Source organism: Lonchura striata, chromosome 1A (genome assembly GCF_050655825.1).
Source record: "Lonchura striata isolate lonStrDom1 chromosome 1A, ASM5065582v1, whole genome shotgun sequence".
In the NCBI taxonomy this organism is placed as follows: domain Eukaryota; kingdom Metazoa; phylum Chordata; class Aves; order Passeriformes; family Estrildidae; genus Lonchura; species Lonchura striata.
Window position 1 is genome coordinate 16,731,603 of NC_140741.1, and position 19,621 is coordinate 16,751,223.

Here is a 19,621-nt window from a genome sequence, read left to right on the forward strand (position 1 = left end):
TTCTGTGCTTCCACTCTTCCCCCATTTTAATGCAGGCACCAGAAGAAAAGGTGGTTTTACTTACAGAAAAATTGCTTATGGAAGGCACAGGCACAGGACCGGTGTCTCTACTGGTGACAGCTGCATCATAAGCCATGGTGAATTAGAATAATGCCATGAGTACTTGCACAAAAAAAAATCAGGTGGAGACTGAAAGTCTGCAGAGCTGTAGTAGCCATCAGAGATGAAATCTTTATTTAACTTAAAAAAACCTATTTACATACTTGGAAAAGTCCTGAGGCAGCTGAATCACAGGTGACATATTTGCCACCTTGTCTGATTATATATAAAACAACCTGAGTCCAAGTTTGTTCAGTCTGAGATGTGACTACAAAATATGCTACTTTTTCTTAGGTTGCATTATCAAAAAACTTGCCCTGTGCTTACCCTGCCCTTTTCTTTACAGTTCTTTTGTCAGTTTTGTTTTTCAAGCAAACACAGGTGTATAATGATTGATACTTAAGTACCCTGGTGTCAGCCTTCTCTGGCCACATCTCCCTCTATGCCTCAGGGCTGTTCCTTCTTGTTGCCAGCTTCTCATCAAGATAGACCCACTCCCCACTGATAAACCACCCATTCCATAGCCTGAAGCCTTCCTGGGAACAACATTCAGCACGGCTCAGCTGCAGGAGCAGGGCTGGGAAGCGAATAACTGAAGCAAAATGCTATGGCTGCTTAGAAAAAACAAAGAGGACAGGCCCTGTGGAGGTACAAGGCAGGCTCTGCTACTGCTAAAATAAGAAATATTGTGAAAAGAGAGAGGCACACACTGGCAGAGCTGGCAGGCAGCTCACACTACTATTACTGCTATGCTAGTCTACAAAAGCCTATCTATGAAGCTCTGCCACCCCTTTCACAGCAGTATTTCAGAACTTAAGACTAAATCAAGTGGTCTTCATCCATCAAGGAAAATCTTCAGGAATTCACATGCTTCACAGAGGCCTGGAGAGCTCACTCACCCAGCTGGAGGGAGAGAAACAGAAGGGGCATTATTAACAGCAGCAGGATTCTTCTGCACCAAGCCCTGCCCTGTGCCTGCCCAGGAGCCCGGCAGCAGCTCCATGGATGGTGCATCAGCAGTGCCACCTGCCGTGCTCCTTCCCGTGCCCGCAGCAGGACACGGGGACAGCGGGGACAGCCCGGTGCCCAGCTCCAGCCCTCTGCCTGCCCTTGCTGCTGCCAGCACGGGCCGGTCTCACACACAAGTGATTCATTTCCGGCATAACTCGGCACCCTGGAGCCAAACCGAGTGAAGGGAAGGGCAGAGTGAGGGGCTCGGCATGGGGACACTGTGCCCAGGTGCTGGGTGAGGCAGTGACAGCAAGGCTGCAGCACAGGATGTCCCACAGGCCTGCAGCATGGCACAAGTGTCACCTCTGCCTCACAGCCCTGCCCGCTCACACCTCATTCCTCGGAGCCTTAACAGCAGCGTGTGCATGCTCTGCCCTCCCCAGACTCCTTAGCTGCTGGAGCTGGGGCCTCGAGCCTGGCCTGCCTGCGAGCTGCACAGCCTCCCCACCTCTGCTCGAGTGCCAACAGAGAACAAGACAGGATTGGACTGTTTCTCATTGCTCCTCTACTAGTGTTAATTCTCAAGAGCAATTCCTTTCCCCTTCCAGTTCTCCCAAGCTCTAGGGAGCTGAGGAAGACAAGAGCAGGGAGCTCAGGGTTAAGACACTGGGGAAGTGCAGCCAGTAAAGCTCAGGTCAGGCTTTCCTTTCCTGAGGGAATGAAAGAATCATTAACCAGAATGTTACTGGTGGAGCTCCCTGAGGAGACTGCATGGAGGAGAGGAGCAGTCACAGCTCTCTCTGCCCAACAGAACAAATGCACTCTGTTCACTGGCTACTCTGAGGAGGGCAGGGGGCAAACACATGTGACACGACCCCCTCAAGCACACTCATCTCCAGAGCTCTGCAGGGACTGACATTGCCTTCTGGCCCAAGCTCCAGAGCACTACAGGGAAACCAGCAGGCCACAGGAGGTTCAGAGCTGGGCCACCCCTGAGGGAATAAGCCAGGACAGCTAAGAGGTTGGCTGTGACTCCACAGAGCTATGCGAGCACTCACCATTTCAAGAATGTAGTTGTGGAACTGTTGGTTCATGTAGTTCAGAGTGGTGGCAATGACACGGTGTAGAAGGGAGGGCACTGAATTCACAATTCTCCTAGTCAAGACCATTGTTAGCACCAACATGGCCTTCTCCTGCTCCATGTCTGCAGGGATGGCTCGTGTAAGCTCTCTCACTGCCCTGTTCATGTGCTGGATTATCTCCTGTATGGGAGGAAGAGAGGGATCTCAGTGGTAGAAAGGGGTCTCAGAACAGCTTGCCAGCACTGTGCTGGCAATAACTAATGTGCTTGTTGCAACACTCCACAGGATGCTGCTCCCCTTCCTCCCAGCCATGGCAGCCTGCCTGTTACATAAAAAAAAAAACCAAACAACCTATGGCCCTTGATCCAGATGTAGAGCTAATCCTTGGATAGCCTTCCTTTTCCTTTTTAACACAAGAAACCTCAAACTACTTCCCTTGCACAGCAGCAAGGCAGGTTAGATGCTGGGCCACCTGCATCTAGGAAGAGGCCACCCCAACAGGTCACACAGCCAGGCCTAAACCCACTGCTACTCCCAACACTGCCCCTATGAACACACAGCATCAGAAAAGGGTCTCGTGACTTGCTGTCTCTTCAGTGCTCAGTAACAAGCACAAATTCAGCTCCTGTCACTAACCTGCTCAATTTTTACCCATCTGATGGTCAGCAGATATACAGGACTTGGCACCAAAGTACAAAGATCTTAAGTACTAAAACTCAGCCTTAGCCAGACTATTCATTTTCCAATATAAGCCATGGGGCCATCAAGAGAACAAAGTGCCTCAAAGTCAGTCCTTTTCCACAACTACCATTTCACCATCTGCAGAAAGGAATGAGCCCAAGGAACCTGATTTACAGATTTAACTTCTGCCACAGAATCACCTCTAACAAATCTTCAAATGTTTGGGATTAATTTTCAGAGGCCTTCAAAGTCACAGCAGGAAGGATGCAGAATATTTAAAAGGAAAACTGCTTATCGAGCTGCTTTTCACTCACCTCATAAGATAGATTCTCATTCAGAAAGTGCTGTGCTAGGCCATTTACTACTCTTTCCTGGATTTCTCTATCAAACTGGTCTCCAATCTCAGCAAGCTGAGCAGCAATGATCCGGATAACCTCTTCATTTGTTTGAGGCAACCCTGCCAACACAAAGAGCAGAATTTAGTTCACAGGCCATAGTCAGATGCGGTTCAGTACAGGTCACAGCATTTTGCTAATCTCCATTAGCAACCTCCTTCCCACCCCTGAGGGTATTCATGACAGGTCTAAGATCAATTTCTTTAAGTGCACCCAAGTTGCTTACCAGAAATACTGGCAAACAGGGTTTGTATCTGTAGTTTAGGTAAAGTGCAGCCTTACCTGCCCAAAAAAATCACTGCAGGGCTTGTTAGAATATCTCCAACCAAAATTTGAACAGGACAGTTATAGCCAACATCCTACCCAGAGAGTGGAATCTGTGCATGACCTCGAAGGTCTTTTTCAACCTAATGATTCTAGACTTTAAGTGACTTGTCTCTTAAGCACCACCCAAAATACAGCACCTCACAGAATAGCTGGAGTTGGAAGGGACCTTGAAAGGCCATCTCATTCAAGCCCCCTGCAATAAGCAAGGACATCTTCAACTAGATTAGACTGCTCAAAGCCCCAGCCACACCGACCTTGAATGTTTCCAGGGGTGAGGCATCCATCACCTCTTTGGGCAACTTGTGCCAGTGTTTTACCACCATCACTGTAAAAAACTTCCTTACATCTAGTCAGAATTTGTCCTTTTTCAGCTGAGAACCTTACACCTTGTCCTACTTGCTTTTGGAATGACACCTAAATTTGTGTGAGAGAGGGCCATTTACTGTAGCAGTTCCTCCTCACCCTGCTTCAGTTGAGGTCAACATGCCAGCTGACACCCTGGGCAAGGGGCAGTAGACACCCTGCAGATGGCTAGCAAAGCAGGAACAGGACCAGAAGTTATATGAGGAACAGCTTTCACCAGACTGGTAGAAAGGGAGTAGAAAGAGATTCACTCAGGACCAGAACTCGAGTTGTTCCAAGATCCTAGCCCAAGTACTTGGGATATCTGAGGAGCAGCATGAGGCCTAACTTAACTGCTTAGTATGACACTCCTTGAGGGCAGCTATCACCAGTACCAGCTTTGTGCCTTTGTCTGATGTGCTGCAGACAAAACCCAGTGACAGCTGCTGTAGAAATCCATGGAGAAAGTACTAAGCACCAGCTGTCTTAACCTAAGTGTTAAATTCCCAGCCAACACCAACAGCCACACAGTGAAGCTTCTCAATAGAGAAAACATTACTCCTCTGAAACAGACAATAAATACAAAGATAGGAAATGGGGAAAGAAAACCACCATGTTCAGAGACATGTAGGATGGAGAAAAGCTTGCTCAGCCAGCTCACCATTCCGAAAGTGGCCACTCCGATTGCCATCGGTCTGAAGCTCGTCATCATCATTTCCTTGGCACAACATGATCTGCTGGCTTTGCAGGGAATGCAGCTGGTCTTTGAAGTTACAGTCAGAGGATACCTCCAGGAAGGTGAACAGCAATGCATGCTCCATCTGAAGAGGTCCATTGATCTGAAAACATAAGGAAATCACTGTTAAGCCCATGCCTAGAAAATGTCCCACTCAGAGCATCTAGGCATGTACTGTATTCCAACCCTAAACACATCTCTGTGGCCTCCTGTGGGCACCCTGAACAGCATCAGCCAGGGGGTCCACAAGGCCTCAGCAAATGCAGACTGGCTCCTGGATGTGGACCCAGACAGGACTGTCCCACGGTGAATGACAGAAGGCTCTGCTCTTACAAATTGGTGTTGAAAACCCAGCTCACCTTCTCCTCACCTTCCCAGCTGTGGCAATGGCAGCAACCCCAGTTTGAGTTCCTCTTTTGAAAAAGGTGTGAGTTCAGCAAAAACCACCCATTTCCTTTACTCAGACACCTGTGTTTGGAAGGGTTTTACCCCTGTATTTGGGAACTGGGCATTTAAATTGCTGTGCATAAGGAAGGCAGGAGCTCCCCACTTCCATGTAATCAGAGCACAGCAGTCACAAGGTGGGAAATAGAGCTAAGAGCATAAGCCTGCAAAACCCCTCAAGGTTCACATTTCTTCTCCCTCTTCAAAGGAACCTCAACTAGCTCCATAATAAACCTATCCAGCTCCTTGTAGAGCCAAGAAGCTGCTCACAAGAAAACTGACATGAGATGGCAGATCAGTGCCACCTCTAATGGCACATTCACCCCCAGTAAATGGGCACGTGCTGTCCCCATGGCCACACAACTTGCAGCCTTCAAGCAAGGCAGGCCACATTAGTTAGGTCAAGGAAGTCCATGAGACAAGGCAGACTGATGAGAGCAAGAGGCCCTACTGGAACACCAGGCCTCATAACCAACTAAGGCCTCCAGAAAACCAGGAGACTCTCCAAAAATTTTAGCAAAATAGATAAGAGAGTAGGATATGGTATAAGCACAGAAATAAAGTGAGAAAGAAAATCTTTACTCTTGTATACAGATGGTCTGCCCATAAGAAAATACTTAGGCCTAATTTTATCTAGGGAGAAGAAAAATAAGAAGAATGGTTTGTTACGCTGACAATATGCAACCAGGATGAACTTGGTAACTGAAAGGGAGTTTTGGGGACTGGAACCTTGCAAAGCCTCAACATAACCATATTTGACTGGGTAGACAAAAGGAGGGACAAAGTCAACAAAAGGCAAGGTTCAGAAATGGAAGCAAATGGAAAAGAAAGGATATGATCAGTCAGAGATGAACAGAAGGCACACCTTCCATGATCTGAGCATGCATGTTTACAGACAGGTCACCTGGTACCCAAACTCACTGGGCACCAGGGGCAATCCCCTTCCACAGCCTGCTCGACTGGTCATTGGGTTTATCACTGATACATTTTTAAATCACGTATCAGTGTTCAAAAGGCTGGTAGGAGGGTAGAGTAGGGGGTTAGAATTGTATCCCACATGAGCTAGGCTGGGGGAGGATGACAGACATTTCAGTTATAGTTAAGTGTGCAAGATTTGTGTTAAGTAGCAGCATCATAATTGTGTTTAACATTGCACAAAACAATGCAATCACTGATCACAGGGCTGTGCCCACTCCATTATTAGTTTTAGCAGTTTGTAGCTTTATCAATAAACATTGTAGTCTCTTATGTAGCTACATCTCCAGCTTGCAGTCCCAAGGGAAAGTGCCACACTGAGAGCTGCAAGGAAGCAACTTGCAACTTAACTGATTCCATCCACTTCCCTGTATTCAGAGCAGTGCCAGGAATACTGCAGAAATTCTGGGAAATTCAAGGACACAAGCCAACACTGAGACTTATTCCCTTCAAATTATCTCAGGACAAATGCACCAGAAAACCACTGTACACTGTGAACAGCTGACTTCAGACATGTTTGACTCTAACCTGTTCCATAATGGATTCAGGGACAGAGCAGCTGGTGTCACCCTCTGCTTCAGACCAGAAATCCTCGTCCTGTGAAAGAGTAAAAAAGAAAAGTGAAAGGAAAAAAAATCCCCATACATCCACATCTTACAGCTGTACTTATGTATCTGGCCATGTCTCATAGTAAAAGTGCCTTTTAGTGATGCATGTCCCTATTTCTGAAGAGTTCCCCATCACACACCATCAGTCATGAAAAGGGGCTGAGGAAATTGCAACTGTCTCAGTGACAGGGGCCCTGTGAATAAAAGGCACAAATCTGCTTCCTGCCGTGTGTCAGACAGTGGAGTGACACAACCTACAAATAGGGCTTTAAAGCCAAAAGCTGCTGTTGAGTAAGGGAGGGACAACCCTCCATGGAGCCAGAGGCTGGAATGAAGAGCAGGGTGATCAGAGAGGAACTCCTGAGAGCAGGTGAGCTGACAGATCTGCATGCACAGGAGAATATTCTGAAATTAAAAACCCAACTGACATTGCTACACATCCACAGGGCCTTGAGGGTGCCTCTCCCCACCCTCCATGCAAGACATCCATGAGGATACTCAGGCTCATTTCAATACTTCCCAACAAATATCACGATGAGGAAGGTTGGATCAAGTGCCAACAGAGGCTTCCAGTCACATGAGTGCAGCTCTGCTAAGCCTCAAGGGAGGCTTGCTAGGAAGAAGGGAGAAAGCAGGACAGAGCCCAAGGGAAGAGGCACCCAGCGAGGGAGAGCACAGGAGAGCCTCTCCCTCACAAAGGGGAGATGTAGGAGCATAGTGCTCCCTCCTCATCCTGCCAGGAGCAGCTGATGGGTGGCTCAGAACCTTGCATTTGTGCCTTAGACACAATGGTCCCACAGCTGCACACACAAGTCTCTGGTTCAACTCTCGATGAGCAGGGCCTGGCTGAAAGTGGGCACCCCCTCCCTACCAAGCCTTCTTCACCCAGGGCAACAACCTGGTTGTTATGCAGGCACCTTCTAAACCAAGACTGGGCTGGAAGCACTAAGGAACCCAAGCAAAAGGTCTGCTAACCATCAAAGACCTGGGCTAGTGATAAATGACTATGCCACAGTAACAATCCCTCACATCTGTGTTTTAAATAACTAAGTGCACTGGTAGAATAGAAGGAAGTGAAAGCAGAAAGAAATTCAAACTCTGAAGCAAACCACAGTTATATTTTAAGAGATCACAAATCTCTCAACTTTCAAAGGCTCTTAGAAGTCCAAGACCAAAACACAATCTGCAAAATGTCTGAAACACACAACAGGAAGCCTCCTAACCATGAGCTCTTCTTTTCATGGAATTATGTCAGACCAACAGCTACAACACAGGCTTATCCTTGCTGCTTTGCATTTTCCTCTGTTCCATTCAAATCCCTATTGCTGCTACTCACCTCTATCCTAAGGAGTGCTCTGGCTGGAGAGTCCTCTGTCCTCTTCTCTGGGACCTGAAGGGGCTCTGAAACAGGTTAGGGTGACCTTTCCTCTGAGCTTGACTTTGCTGGAAGAGACAGATGTTAATTCAGGTTTGAGAACTTGAAACAGAACACTGAGATTAAGAGGAAAGTGGGGATTTAGAATTAAGTCTGTGGCAGGACTTTGGTTTTGTGCAAATTCCTCAGGAGCTGTCACCATAAGCAGTATTTCCCTAGGTTAGGTAAAGCCTCAGTTTGTACATATTCTAGTTTTAGAAATAACATTTCTTTTCAGTGCAATTTTCCCACTCTCTGCTTTAAATGAAGAGGCAGACTGCTCCAGCCCAGCCAGGTGCCTGCTGCACCTGCAGATGTCAGTAGCTGTGCAGGGAGAAGAGACCTACAACATATGTGGGTTCTTCCCTTCCCTCAGGGATCAAATCAGCTCTGTGCAGATATAGACACTCCTCAGACCAAATTCACAAAAATAGAGACATTAAAAAAGTCACCCACCATAGCTGCAAATAGCAATTTTGTCTACTGCACATGAGATAAAAACTCACAAACAGAACCATTAAAAGTTCCACCATGCTCCAAAGTACTAATACAGCAAAAAATGAAGACAAGGGAACCTGAACACAACTTCCAAACAGAATTTCCTAAACCTAAGATTGACCACCCATGCAGTGAATGACCCTGAAGGCAATACCTGCCCTCAGCTAAGAAAGTTCTGCTTGGGTGGCCAAAAACACACCAGAGAAGAGGAAAAAGGATTTCTCTCCACCCCAAAATGGCTTCCTACTTCTACAATACAGGGCAAATTACTTTTTATTTTAGTTAACTAGTAATTACAGGAACCTCAAGTTTTACATAACTACTTTGAATCAATGCAAAGGGCTTCAATAGTCATGAAGTTCCTGCTGAGAAGTCAAATTCCTTAAAGGAAACTTAAAAAAAAAAAACCCAAAAAAGTCAGATGCAATCATGCTGATACCACCCAAATGTTTTAATCATTAAGACTTTGGAATCCTGGTAGTTTTAGATTCAGATTGAGACTGTTTCTGGTGGAGGGAAAGATTAACTTATATTGGGTAAAAAGAATCTTTAGTTGGAGGAGGAGAAAAGATGAATAAAGGGTACAGACATCATCTGCACTCAGATTCAGAGTCAAACTAGATAATTTGCTAAGGCTGCTTTAGGACTGCTCAAATCTTGGAATAAATTTTTAATATGATATTATAATTGAAAGATCAACTAATTTTAATACATTGTTCATTTTTTACTTCAATTCACTCATTAGACAAATGAACTTTGTGAGAAGCTCACATTTCTTTGTGAGAAATGAGCTGCTTATAAGAAATCACTAAATCTCTTGACACGTTCAACACATAAGATTACAACCTGTTTTTTAGACCTGTTCTTTCTCTTTTTCTTAGAAAAAAAATTAAGGGGGTACTTTAACCACAAGTTAAAAACCCTTACATCAGTTCTACAGAATCAGGGTAGGACATGTTCATTCCAACTCAACATTGCATGGGATGCAGGACTGTGGGAGAGGCATATGGTAAGGAACCATAATTACAGCTGAAGAAGCACATCCACCAGCAGCCTTGTCAGTGCAGTAGGAAATACCTCATTCCACCCACACACGGCAGTTTTCACAAGTGAATTCTGTGATTTTTCACAAGTGAACTCTGTGGGTGCTTCCTCCAAGGCAATCACAGCTCTTTAGATGGGGCTGAGTACACCCTGAGGGATGGGACTTACTGCTCTCCAATAACACAGCTCCTTCAGGTCTGGTCTCCCACCTTCTGTTTCTCCCTCTCATTGCCCAGTTACACTATCCTTTAAATCTCACATGGAACTCACCAGAGGAGCTTTTCCCATCTGCAGTCCACCAAGGAAGGGTGGCATCACTAGAGGCAAGAGCAGGCAGGGCCAGAACCCCCTGGCTCCAGGGGAAGGAGAGATGGCACTGAAAGTTTGTAGGGTGGAAAAGAGGGAGAAGCAGGGACTGCAAGACAACTGGCACTCCACGCTTCTCTCCCACATCATGCAGTGAGGGGCAATCCACAGGAACATCCTCATACACTGTATAACACCATGGTTACCTGCTGGGCAAACTCCCCACAGCTCTCAGGGCTGCCATAACAGCAGCAGGTCCCAGAATCCCTGAAGCAGTGCTAAGTCACCCTGCAAATCAGTTTTCACCTCCACACTTGCGCTACATCTTCAAGATAGCTGAGAAAAGAAGCCACCCCACAAACAGTGGCTCTGCTTACCATGACTTCCCCTCAGATTCTTCACCTCTCCTCACAGCTCAGCCTGGGAGTTACTATTCCCAGCAGATACTGTCTGGTTACTGTTCTCAGCAGGGAAGCCACAGGCCTGTGAAGACTGACTCCTTTAACAGCGTCTCTGGATTATGGGACAACGGACCTGCTGTCAAGATGTTTATGTCTCATGTTTGAGTTAGGAGCAATTAAAATCTCCAAAGCAGAAACCACAATAAAGCATCAGTCACTGCAAAGTCAAAAACTTCCAATCTGAAGTATGGAAGTTTTCCCTGTGTGGCAGCTGAAAGGTAAGAACTTTGGGTGTGGCAGACAGGATGACATAATTACTGGAAGAAGTAAAACAGTAACTTATTTCTCCCTTTCAGGATCTGGTAGCACTTACCTGTCCTGTAGGCAGATATTTCTGCTGAGCTACAGAGCTAGGACATCATTTTACAGGCAGAGAAACCAAGTATTTGGTATGTCCTGGCATTTTAAATCCATATATCAAACCATAACCACTCAGTTTTACTGTCCTCATGAGAACTTTCCACAGGCACAACTATTTTACATATCCAGTTACTACAGCAAAATAAAGAAAGAGAAACAGCATCACCAACTCAAGAAGTTCCTTACTTGGGGATACTCTGAGCTGGGCCACTGTTGTCTGCAGCACTTCAGGTCAGAAGAGTGTAAGCAAATACCACATCACAGAGCCCAAAGTCACCAAAAGCAATGCTCCTAGCCCATAAATGTGACAGGAACTAACCAGCCCAGGGAAGGTATTTTGTTGGTGTGCCAAACCAACAGTGCTGAGTACATAGAATGTTACCATTACCTGTCCCATCACTCCTTACTCTGCAAAGGATTTGCCAGCCTGCACCAGTGCTTAGAACACCCCAAGACTTTGCCTCATTTGAGACTCACCCCAAAAGCAGAATTTGCTTCCAGGCTTTGGAAGGAAAAGCAGTGTGATGGGAGAATAGAGACATTGTGTCTCTATTCACCTGGCAATGTGTAAGCCAGGTGAAGGATGGGCTCAACAAGAGCCTGTGGGCATGTATGGATGCACACATGCTGCTGAAAACTGTGAAACTGAAGGATGGTTTGGTACACCTGGTTAACACCAAAGCTGTTGGCTTGGTAGTGCCAGCACTTTCACTGCCACAGGGAACACTGCTTCCAAACCAAGGGTATTTCCCCCCCATTTGCCTCTGAGGCAGGAGGCAACATCAAGAGCCCGTTTTGGAAGTGGCAAAACTGACAAGCCGTGAGGAGCATACTTGAAGATACCAGCAGCTCAGTCCCCCAGTCACTTGTAGTTTATTTGCTTGGCTCTTGGGAGGACTGCCCTGTTAGTCAGGAATCATGAGACTACTTAAAATCCAACCAGGGCAACCTCTGCCTGATACTCCTAAGCAGGACAGCCAATTGCTTGAGGTTTTCAGCTTTTATTTCTCTTCCTTTCAGCTTCAAATTGCTTCCTTCTTTAGGATGTAAATAATGCCACTACCAATCTCTCCAGCAAGGGAAAACAAAACCTAGCACCAACACAAAGCCATTACTCTTCATACACCTGATGCAAAACATGCCTAATACTACTGCCTTAGCTGGGGTATTTTTACTTTTGCTTCTTTATGCTGCTTTAGTACAGAATTATCATCTCAGCCTGGACAACAAGCACTCTCAGCTGTGTATTGTGACTAAGAAATACATTTCACTCCTTGTTTAAAGGGAGTTTATCTTCCTCTTCGGAAGAAAAACTTCATTAGAGACAATTATAAAAACAAGCTGTCAGTAAGGCCTTTTTGATAGAAATTTATTTAAGTTCCTGAAGGTCTTTTGCCCTTTCACAATGACACGAATTGCAGCAATCTTCAGGTTATCAGGGCAGTACTTTGACTTCTTAGGAAGAAAAACATCCAAATCCCTCACCAACCACCCTTCTCATTTGGCTCAAAAACCTCTGGTGACCAGCCCCAACGCAGCACATGAATGAGTAAGAAGGAGCACTGCCATATTAAAAATGCTCATTAAAAAAAAACAGGTAGGCAGGAGCTTTCAATCAGTGTGGTTTCTGTATTGGATCAGTGACAGAGGCAGCATGACAACATCTTATTCTTCCAACCTACAGACCCAGCTGAGCTTACACTGAGTCAGCTGGAATTTGAATTCAGCTACTACAGCTGGACCCAAACAGAATTTCCACATCTCCAGTTTTGGGCATAGTTACGCCCAGGAGGCAAGGGCGGGACTTGGATCTTGGCTATCAGAGTGCAGGAAGTTTCTTGGATCTGGCACTGGGCTGAGATTTTCCCCTCTGGTGTTGAGCAAAGGAACACCAGCCCTTTGGATGTAAGCTCATCCTGTACATCACCTCCTCAGTAAGGTCAGGAAAAGACTTCTATCTTTCCCTGGGACCTGGCTGGAAGGAGCAGAGCAAACCCTGATAAAAAAGCACCATCACCACTATCAGACAAGATTGCTGGTCTTTGCAGGTCCTGTTCAAAATCTAACATTTCAGCCCAGCAGCTGCAACAGACCCCTGCTATAATGGCACAGTGCACGTCCAAGCAGTTCTTATGTTTCTCTCTTAGAAATTATGGAAAAGCACCAAGGAATCACAGTTCCAGTATTTGGACATTATCAAGGAAGGACTAACAGACTGAGAGCAGGCAGTACTGAGACAAACTCCAGCCACCACTGGTGATGTGCAAGTGACAGTGTCCAACCAGAGAAATGCAAGACTTGTTTGTGGATTTAGAGCATGGCCCAGCCGGGCCACGGGCACTGCACCCTTGCACCCTGGCAAAGCTGCCTTTACATGGGAGCAGTGACAAAGTGCTCAGTTCCTGCAGCAGACACTTGGCACTTGGCAACAGTGCTCTGAGAGCTGCACTCAGACAGGCTCTGCCAGCCATAAGATCTCAGAAAGTGGGACTGGATACAAGAACTGCCATGCCACCCACAGGAGAAAAGAATCCTCCTGATTTCAGTTTTCATACATGTTCATACTGTTCAGTGCCAGCATGAGCACACACCAGCCACCAGTCAGAAAAATCAAGAATGCCATGTAAGTTTGCAACTTGGATGCATTTCACAGCTGATACCAGCAGTAAAGAGGAATGTAAATCTGTCTTTCCTTTGCCTGACTGGCAAGTTAGATAAGCAAAACAAGAAACTGGTCAGATGTAATTAAAAAAAAGAATTCAAAAAGACAGCTTTATGGACACAGGTTACCCCTAACAGTAGCATTCCCTCTGCCTTTCAGGCCACGTGAGTTGACAAGAACTGCCTTTCTAGACTGGTATGCACTGGGGATATCTGCACTGCTTTCTGGAATAAACAGAAGGTGTAAATATGCTTCAGTGTGAAGTTTAAATACTCAACCAGAGTGGTCCACCAGTAATTACACATCCAAAGAACAACACTTCAGGAACTCCCTGCTTAGGTACAACAAGGATGCTGATGCAACAGCCAGGATTGAACTCGTGGAGCTGCTAAGCAAGGATTTGGTGCACTGGACAATTTACTGTCAAGAGCATTCTCACAGCCAGTATTCCCCAGAATGACTTCAGTGCAGCCCGCTCACCCTCTCACATTCATCATAAAAAGATTCAAACCATTTCTAGAGAAAATGGTACAAAAGATGAATCTCCACAGCTGCACACTCATGTGCTCTGACAGCATCCACAACCTTGTGTCAATATTTGACAGCTTTCCCAGAACATGAAAATGAATTTTCAACAGGCTCCCTTCCTCCTAAACATCAAGTGTATCAGAGATGTAAACATCTCTTACATGCCTCAGTTTTATGAAACAACTGTGCACTAGCACAGCCAGAGATGATCCCCAGAAGGAAAGTGTGACACAGATCCTTTGATTCCCTTCTCCCACTGTGCTGCACTGCAACCTCCATTCCCACCATGACAGTTAAACTGATGAAGCCAGTACAAAAATATTTTTAAAAAGTAATCAAGATAATCTTGAAAGAACCTCTTATGACAGAAGCACAGAAACCCTCAAGAACCTTAAAAATAAAGTTGTGCATCAAAGCAGGCAGACAAAAATAATAGTAACTCCAAGCAGCATTCATCACTGTGATCAAAGCTGTTTGACAGCAGCAGCTCATCCACTGTGAGTATAAAAGAAAGCATCATCTCTTTTAAACACCTTTCACAATGATACAGAGCTAAGAAAACACTCCTTCTCAAAGAAACGCTGCAGGAGCCATTTGGGAACTGTGCTAGGAAAATTGCAAATAGGTGCCTGCAGGAGTACACATTTCCTAATGCCAGGCAAACAGGAGATGCCTCAGCACATTGCTTCTTCCACGGAACACCTATGGACTCTTTTAGCTGTAGGTGTACACACACAGTGGAAAAGTGTCTGTTCTTCTAGGAGAAAACACATGACTATATATAAACCAAAGCAAAACCATTTCACTTTCAGTTTTACCTTAGGAGGAACAGGCTGATGTTGAAACAAAGGAAGAGCTTACAAACCCTAAATAAATCACAACTGCTGATCTAAGGGGATTTGTTTCCCATGGCTGTCAATCTGAAAGTGTTACAGCAATTACACCCAGAAGCTACACTTACCAAGGAACGTATCTGTCCTTTAAAGATGAAGAAAACAGTCCAAAGTATTTGAGAGACCTGGGTATCACCCATTCTATAAACTGCAGTAAGAGCACTAAAAACTGGCCAAAGGTTGCAGTGGCAGTATTTTACCAGGAAATAGAGCAGGTTTGCAGACATTTAAATAAAAATCCAACATCCGCGTATGCCATGATGGCACACAAAGTCCAGCTCTCCTGCTCATACTTCAGTGAAGCTGAATAAAAGCTCTGAGAGTGAAAAGGAAAGAGGGGAGCAAGCTACTGAGGTAGGAGGAATTTAAAACCCCAACAACACCATCCTCTCATGGGAGAAAGAGCAGAATTCCCATAATGAATGAAGGGTACAGCCTTTTCCTCATGTTTGTCAGCAAGGGCAGTCCAGCCAAAGCCCACCAGGGCCAACCAGCACATCCAAGCAGTGCCATGGTGGTGCAAAGAGAGAGATAAAAAAAAAAGGGAAAGCAGCAGACTGGATCAAGAGCAGAAGTCAACAAGTGCCCAAGATAATGTTAACAAGGCTCTAAGCCACGGAGCTACTCAAGGGGAAAGGGCTGAAGGATACTTGGAGCAGCTGTTGCCAAGAAGGGTGTGAAAGACAACAACAACATAACCCTATGCTCTACACTGAGCAACTGCTTCAGAAAAAACTCGGGAGGCAATCCCTGCCATCTCATCTGGCTGCAAGGAGGTGCCTAATCTACACCACTGGCAGCTCCAGACAGTCCTGTTCTCATCCCAGTACAGATGAGGTAACAGCAGGATGTCAGGACATGGTTCACTGCAGACATCTGATACAAATCAAGGCAATCACAGGAAGCTTAACAGATTGCTACCAAACTTAAAGAATGACATTGGACAGTTAAAGAATTACATTGGACAGTGGGTGACTCAACATTTCCATCTACATTTTATGCCTTCTTTCCCTATATCCTCATCATCTTGTCTGGGTCAAAAAAAACAGACTTGTAAAATATCTGAGGAAAGGACCCCCACAAGCACATACCGTAATCACAACTGATAAGCTTTGGTTAAAGCTAAACTCTGCGCCCTGCAGCCTCTCCCAGCCCCAAGCAAAACCATCCAAAATTAAAAGGGGCTCAGACCTCCAAGAGTTTTACATCTTTGGCTAAGCCACGAGCTCCCCTCACTAATTAGAAATACTTTCATGGCTTTGCACAGTACACAGATATGCAGGTAATTCCAGCCCCCAAAACTCTGTAATCTGACACAGACAAAAAGCCATAGCATGCCAAGAAAAAAAGGAGAAAGCAGCTCCTTGAGAAAAAAACAACCCAACACTGACAGTAAATTCTGCTCTTTTACTCATCTAGGAATTGCTAAGCAGAGAAAATGAAACCTGCCCATCTGCACACAATTCCCCTCAGCAGAGAAACCGCAGACCAGGCTGGCTTTTTCCTGCTGGGGAGTTCATACCCAGAGGCCAAAAGAGCTGCCTTATCAAGGAACCAACACCTCGAGGCTGCTCCTCCACAGTCACACCAGCACTCCTTGCACCAGGCACAAAACCTGTTCAGAGTTATTAGAGACAGTCCCTTTTCCCCCATCCGATGACTTCCAAGCACCAGGCTGCCCTAGGAAGGTCTCCAAAGGTGACAGTCGCTAGATTTATGTGTCTGCCTGCTTCCACTCTAAACGTTTTCAGTCTATTACAGAAAAAAAAAACAACAACCCTGTTTGAGCTGTCAGCTCCTCAGACTCCTGCCTGTGGATGACATCCTGTTGCAGAGGAAAAACACAATATAGGGAAACATGGCATGAATGACCTCCGGTGAGAGTGTTCATTGAATACACACATCCCCCACATAATTCCCTAATTATATATCACAGTTCTCACTGGTTTAGGATCCGACAGAAATAAAAAGCCACACTGAGCATCTTTACACGGCCCTCATGTTATCCAGAGGTGTAATGTCCTGGTTCTGGGTTCAGGCATGCCCAAATCCCAGGAGCACAGACTCCTGGTTTGCACAGGCAGCCCTGGTGGAGTGTTGCACACTGTTCTGCTGCCTGTGTACAGTGAGAAAGTGAGCTGAACTCACAGTCTCAGCTGGCCTAATCTGGTTTTAGGAAATTGGGTGGGCAGGAACCCAACAAAACCACCTCACCAAAAATCAGTCACATTTTTTCTTCTTAAATTCAGCAAATGTCACCAGATGCAAACAAGAAGGTGCTGACAAATCCAAAGGGGAGGTTTGTCACACCAGCCTTTCTTGGTACAGGGCAGCCTATCCACAGGTTTACAATCACCTTTTACATTCTGCACATGCACAACTGAAGTGTTTTGCTTCAGCAGGTCCCCAAGCCCTGCTAGTTACCTCTAATGAAAGACAAGAGACCTAAAACAGAAGACAAGAAAATGGGAAGAGTCAGGTTGTAGAAATCCAATAACAGGGTACTAGAATGCTACTTTTTATACAATGCATTCCCCTGGTGTGTAACACAGATGAGATCTCCAAGAACGGGTGTTGCAAAGTCATCCTAAAGACACTGAACAGCACTAAAGTAATGTAAAGAGGTTACAAAGGTGAGGAAAAAAAAAACCACACAGAAAGTCCCTTCTTTTTAAATAACACCTTTTAAGATGTTATGCTTCCACAGGCAGGTGAAAACAGTTTCAGTCTGATTAGTGACAAGAAGTAATAACAGAACAAAAACCACTCTTCCCCACAGGTGGACTTTTGCAAAAAGTCCTTTACCAAAAAACAAACCAAAACAAAAACAATTTCCTGTCGGGGAACCACTTGCTCCTTCCTCCACTGAACACTTTAACCGTTTTGAACAGATAACAAGCATCCCGTGACAAGATTATGGCCCAGATACTCCAAGAGACATAAAGAAAAGGTCAGTAAGCATTGACTTTCTGAATGAAGACTTCAGTGATTTAAGTAACTTTGAGGCACTATGCCTTTTTTTTTTTTTTAATTAAAGCTACAAAATATTATCCTTTAAAACAAGACATCCCCCCTTCACCAAACCCACCAGTTTCAGAGCCAGTGTCACTCCGAGGTACAGAGACCATCACCCGAGCGTGTAACTTCCAGAAATACCCTAAGAAAGGAGCCCTGCTCACTCCGTTCCCTTCCACCTGACACACCGCATGCAGTCTCCTGCTCCAGCCTTGACTCACCCTGACTCCAACACGTCCCATATGAACGCCGCGCACGGGAAACAAAGGGCCAGCCAAAGGCAGCTCACAGCTTTGTGGAAGGCAAGAGCACGCACTGACTCATCTGAACAAACCACCTGCTCTTCCTACAGCTATTAGAAATCGCTGGCCTCGCTGCAGCCGCCACTTCCCACACCCTCTGCCGCTGCGTTTAACTCTATCCCAGCAATACCGCTTGTGTCTGACAACTCGCACCAGAAACTCAGGGCGAGCTGCCGCAGTTCGCCGCGCAGTCCAAAGGCAAAGAGAACTTTGTGTGGCTTTATGAAATACCGCCTGGGGCGGAGGGACGGCTCGGGGGGAGGCGCAGAAGCAGCAGAGGGGCCGGGGCCGGTGGCAGAGCGGGGATCACTCGGAGCAAAGAAGAGACACCGCACCGCTAAAACGCGCGGCCGGATTCGGCGGGCAGAAAGCAGCCGGGAGACCGGCCGGGAGGCAGGGGCGTTTCCAGCAGCCAGAAGAAAAAGCAGAACGCGCAGACGGACCCCCGCAGGGTCACTTCACCCCCCAGGCTCGGCGGGCTGCGAGCCGCAGCCGGCACCTCCGGCCCCGGCGCTGACGCCCCGCGGCCCGGGAGCCCCAACACCGCCGCGGCCAGCGGCACTTCCCGGGCGGGCCCGCGCAGCTCCGAGCCCGGGAGCGCGGCCGGAGCGCCCCACGTGCACGGCCCGCGGGCCCCCCGCGCACAGCGGCGCTGCCGCGGCCGGGCAGCACGGGCAGCGCCCACCGGGAGCGGAGCGGGGCCGGGCAGCACGGGCAGCGCCCACCGGGAGCGGAGCGGGGCCGGGCAGCACGGGCAGCGCCCACCGGGAGCGGGGCCGGGCAGCACGGGCAGCACTCACCGGGAGCGGAGCGGGGCCGGGCAGCACTCACCGGGAGCGGAGCGGGGCCGAGCAGCACGGGCAACACGGGCAGCGCCCTCCGGGAGCGGAGCGGAGCGGGGCCGGGGAGCACGGGCAGCGCCCTCCGGGAGCGGAGCGGGGCCGGGCAGCACGGGCAGCGCCCACCGGGAGCGGAGCGGGGCCGAAGCCGGGCAGCACTCACCGGGAGCGGAGCTGGGCCGGAGAGCACGGGCAGCGCCCACCGGGAGCGGAGCGGGAGCGGAGCGGGGCCGGGCAGCGCTCACCGGGAGCGGAGCGGGAGCGGAGCGGGGCCGGGCAGCGCTCACCGGGAGCGGAGCGGGGCCGGAGCCGGGCAGCACGGGCAGCACTCACCGGGAGCGGAGCGGGGCCGGGGCCGGGCAGCACGGGCAGCACTCACCGGGAGCGGAGCGGGGCCGGGGCCGGGCAGCACGGGCAGCACTCAGCGGGAGCGGAGCGGGGCCGGAGCCGGGCAGCACGGGCAGCACTCAGCGGGAGCGGAGCGGGGCCGGAGCCGGGCAGCACGGGCAGCACTCAGCGGGAGCGGAGCGGGGCCGGGGCGCTCGGCGGGGCGGCCGCGCCGCTCCCGGTTTTAGACCGGCAGGGCCCCGCCCCGTCCCGCGGGCGGGAAGGCAGCGCGCGGCACTTCCGCTGCTCCTGGGCGGCCCGAGGGAGGATGG

General features: G+C 47.9%; 1 protein-coding gene across 11 annotated transcripts; it reads right to left on the minus strand.

Moving 5' to 3' along the window:
• Positions 1–196: 196 nt before the first annotated feature.
• BID (BH3 interacting domain death agonist) lies at positions 197–19,561 on the minus strand. Of its 11 annotated transcripts, none has more exons than XM_085570053.1 (7): positions 19,430–19,561; positions 7,977–8,083; positions 6,561–6,629; positions 4,539–4,716; positions 3,128–3,270; positions 2,109–2,312; positions 197–1,002 (listed from the first exon to the last, which is right to left on the minus strand). In XM_085570053.1, the coding sequence occupies exons 3-7, from the start codon at positions 6,567–6,569 to the stop codon at positions 991–993; spliced, it is 546 nt and encodes a 181-aa protein (XP_085426179.1). In that variant the 5' UTR covers positions 6,570–6,629; positions 7,977–8,083; positions 19,430–19,561; the 3' UTR covers positions 197–990. The 11 variants fall into 11 exon arrangements, with proteins under 11 accessions (XP_085426179.1, XP_085426177.1, XP_085426178.1 ...); XM_085570051.1 differs by having other exon boundaries at positions 19,342–19,561; XM_085570052.1 differs by having other exon boundaries at positions 19,296–19,561.
• Positions 19,562–19,621: the final 60 nt, after the last annotated feature.

What these genes read in the sequence shown, in the direction of transcription:
- BID (XM_085570053.1), bottom strand. An exon ending in GAGTGGCCACTTTCGGAATG is followed by an intron (nt 3,271 to 4,538) that starts GTGAGCTGGCTG and finishes TTGTGTTGGCAG; the next exon opens with GGTTGCCTCAAACAAATGAA. An exon ending in ATGAGAATCTATCTTATGAG is followed by an intron (nt 2,313 to 3,127) that starts GTGAGTGAAAAG and finishes CCTCCCATACAG; the next exon opens with GAGATAATCCAGCACATGAA.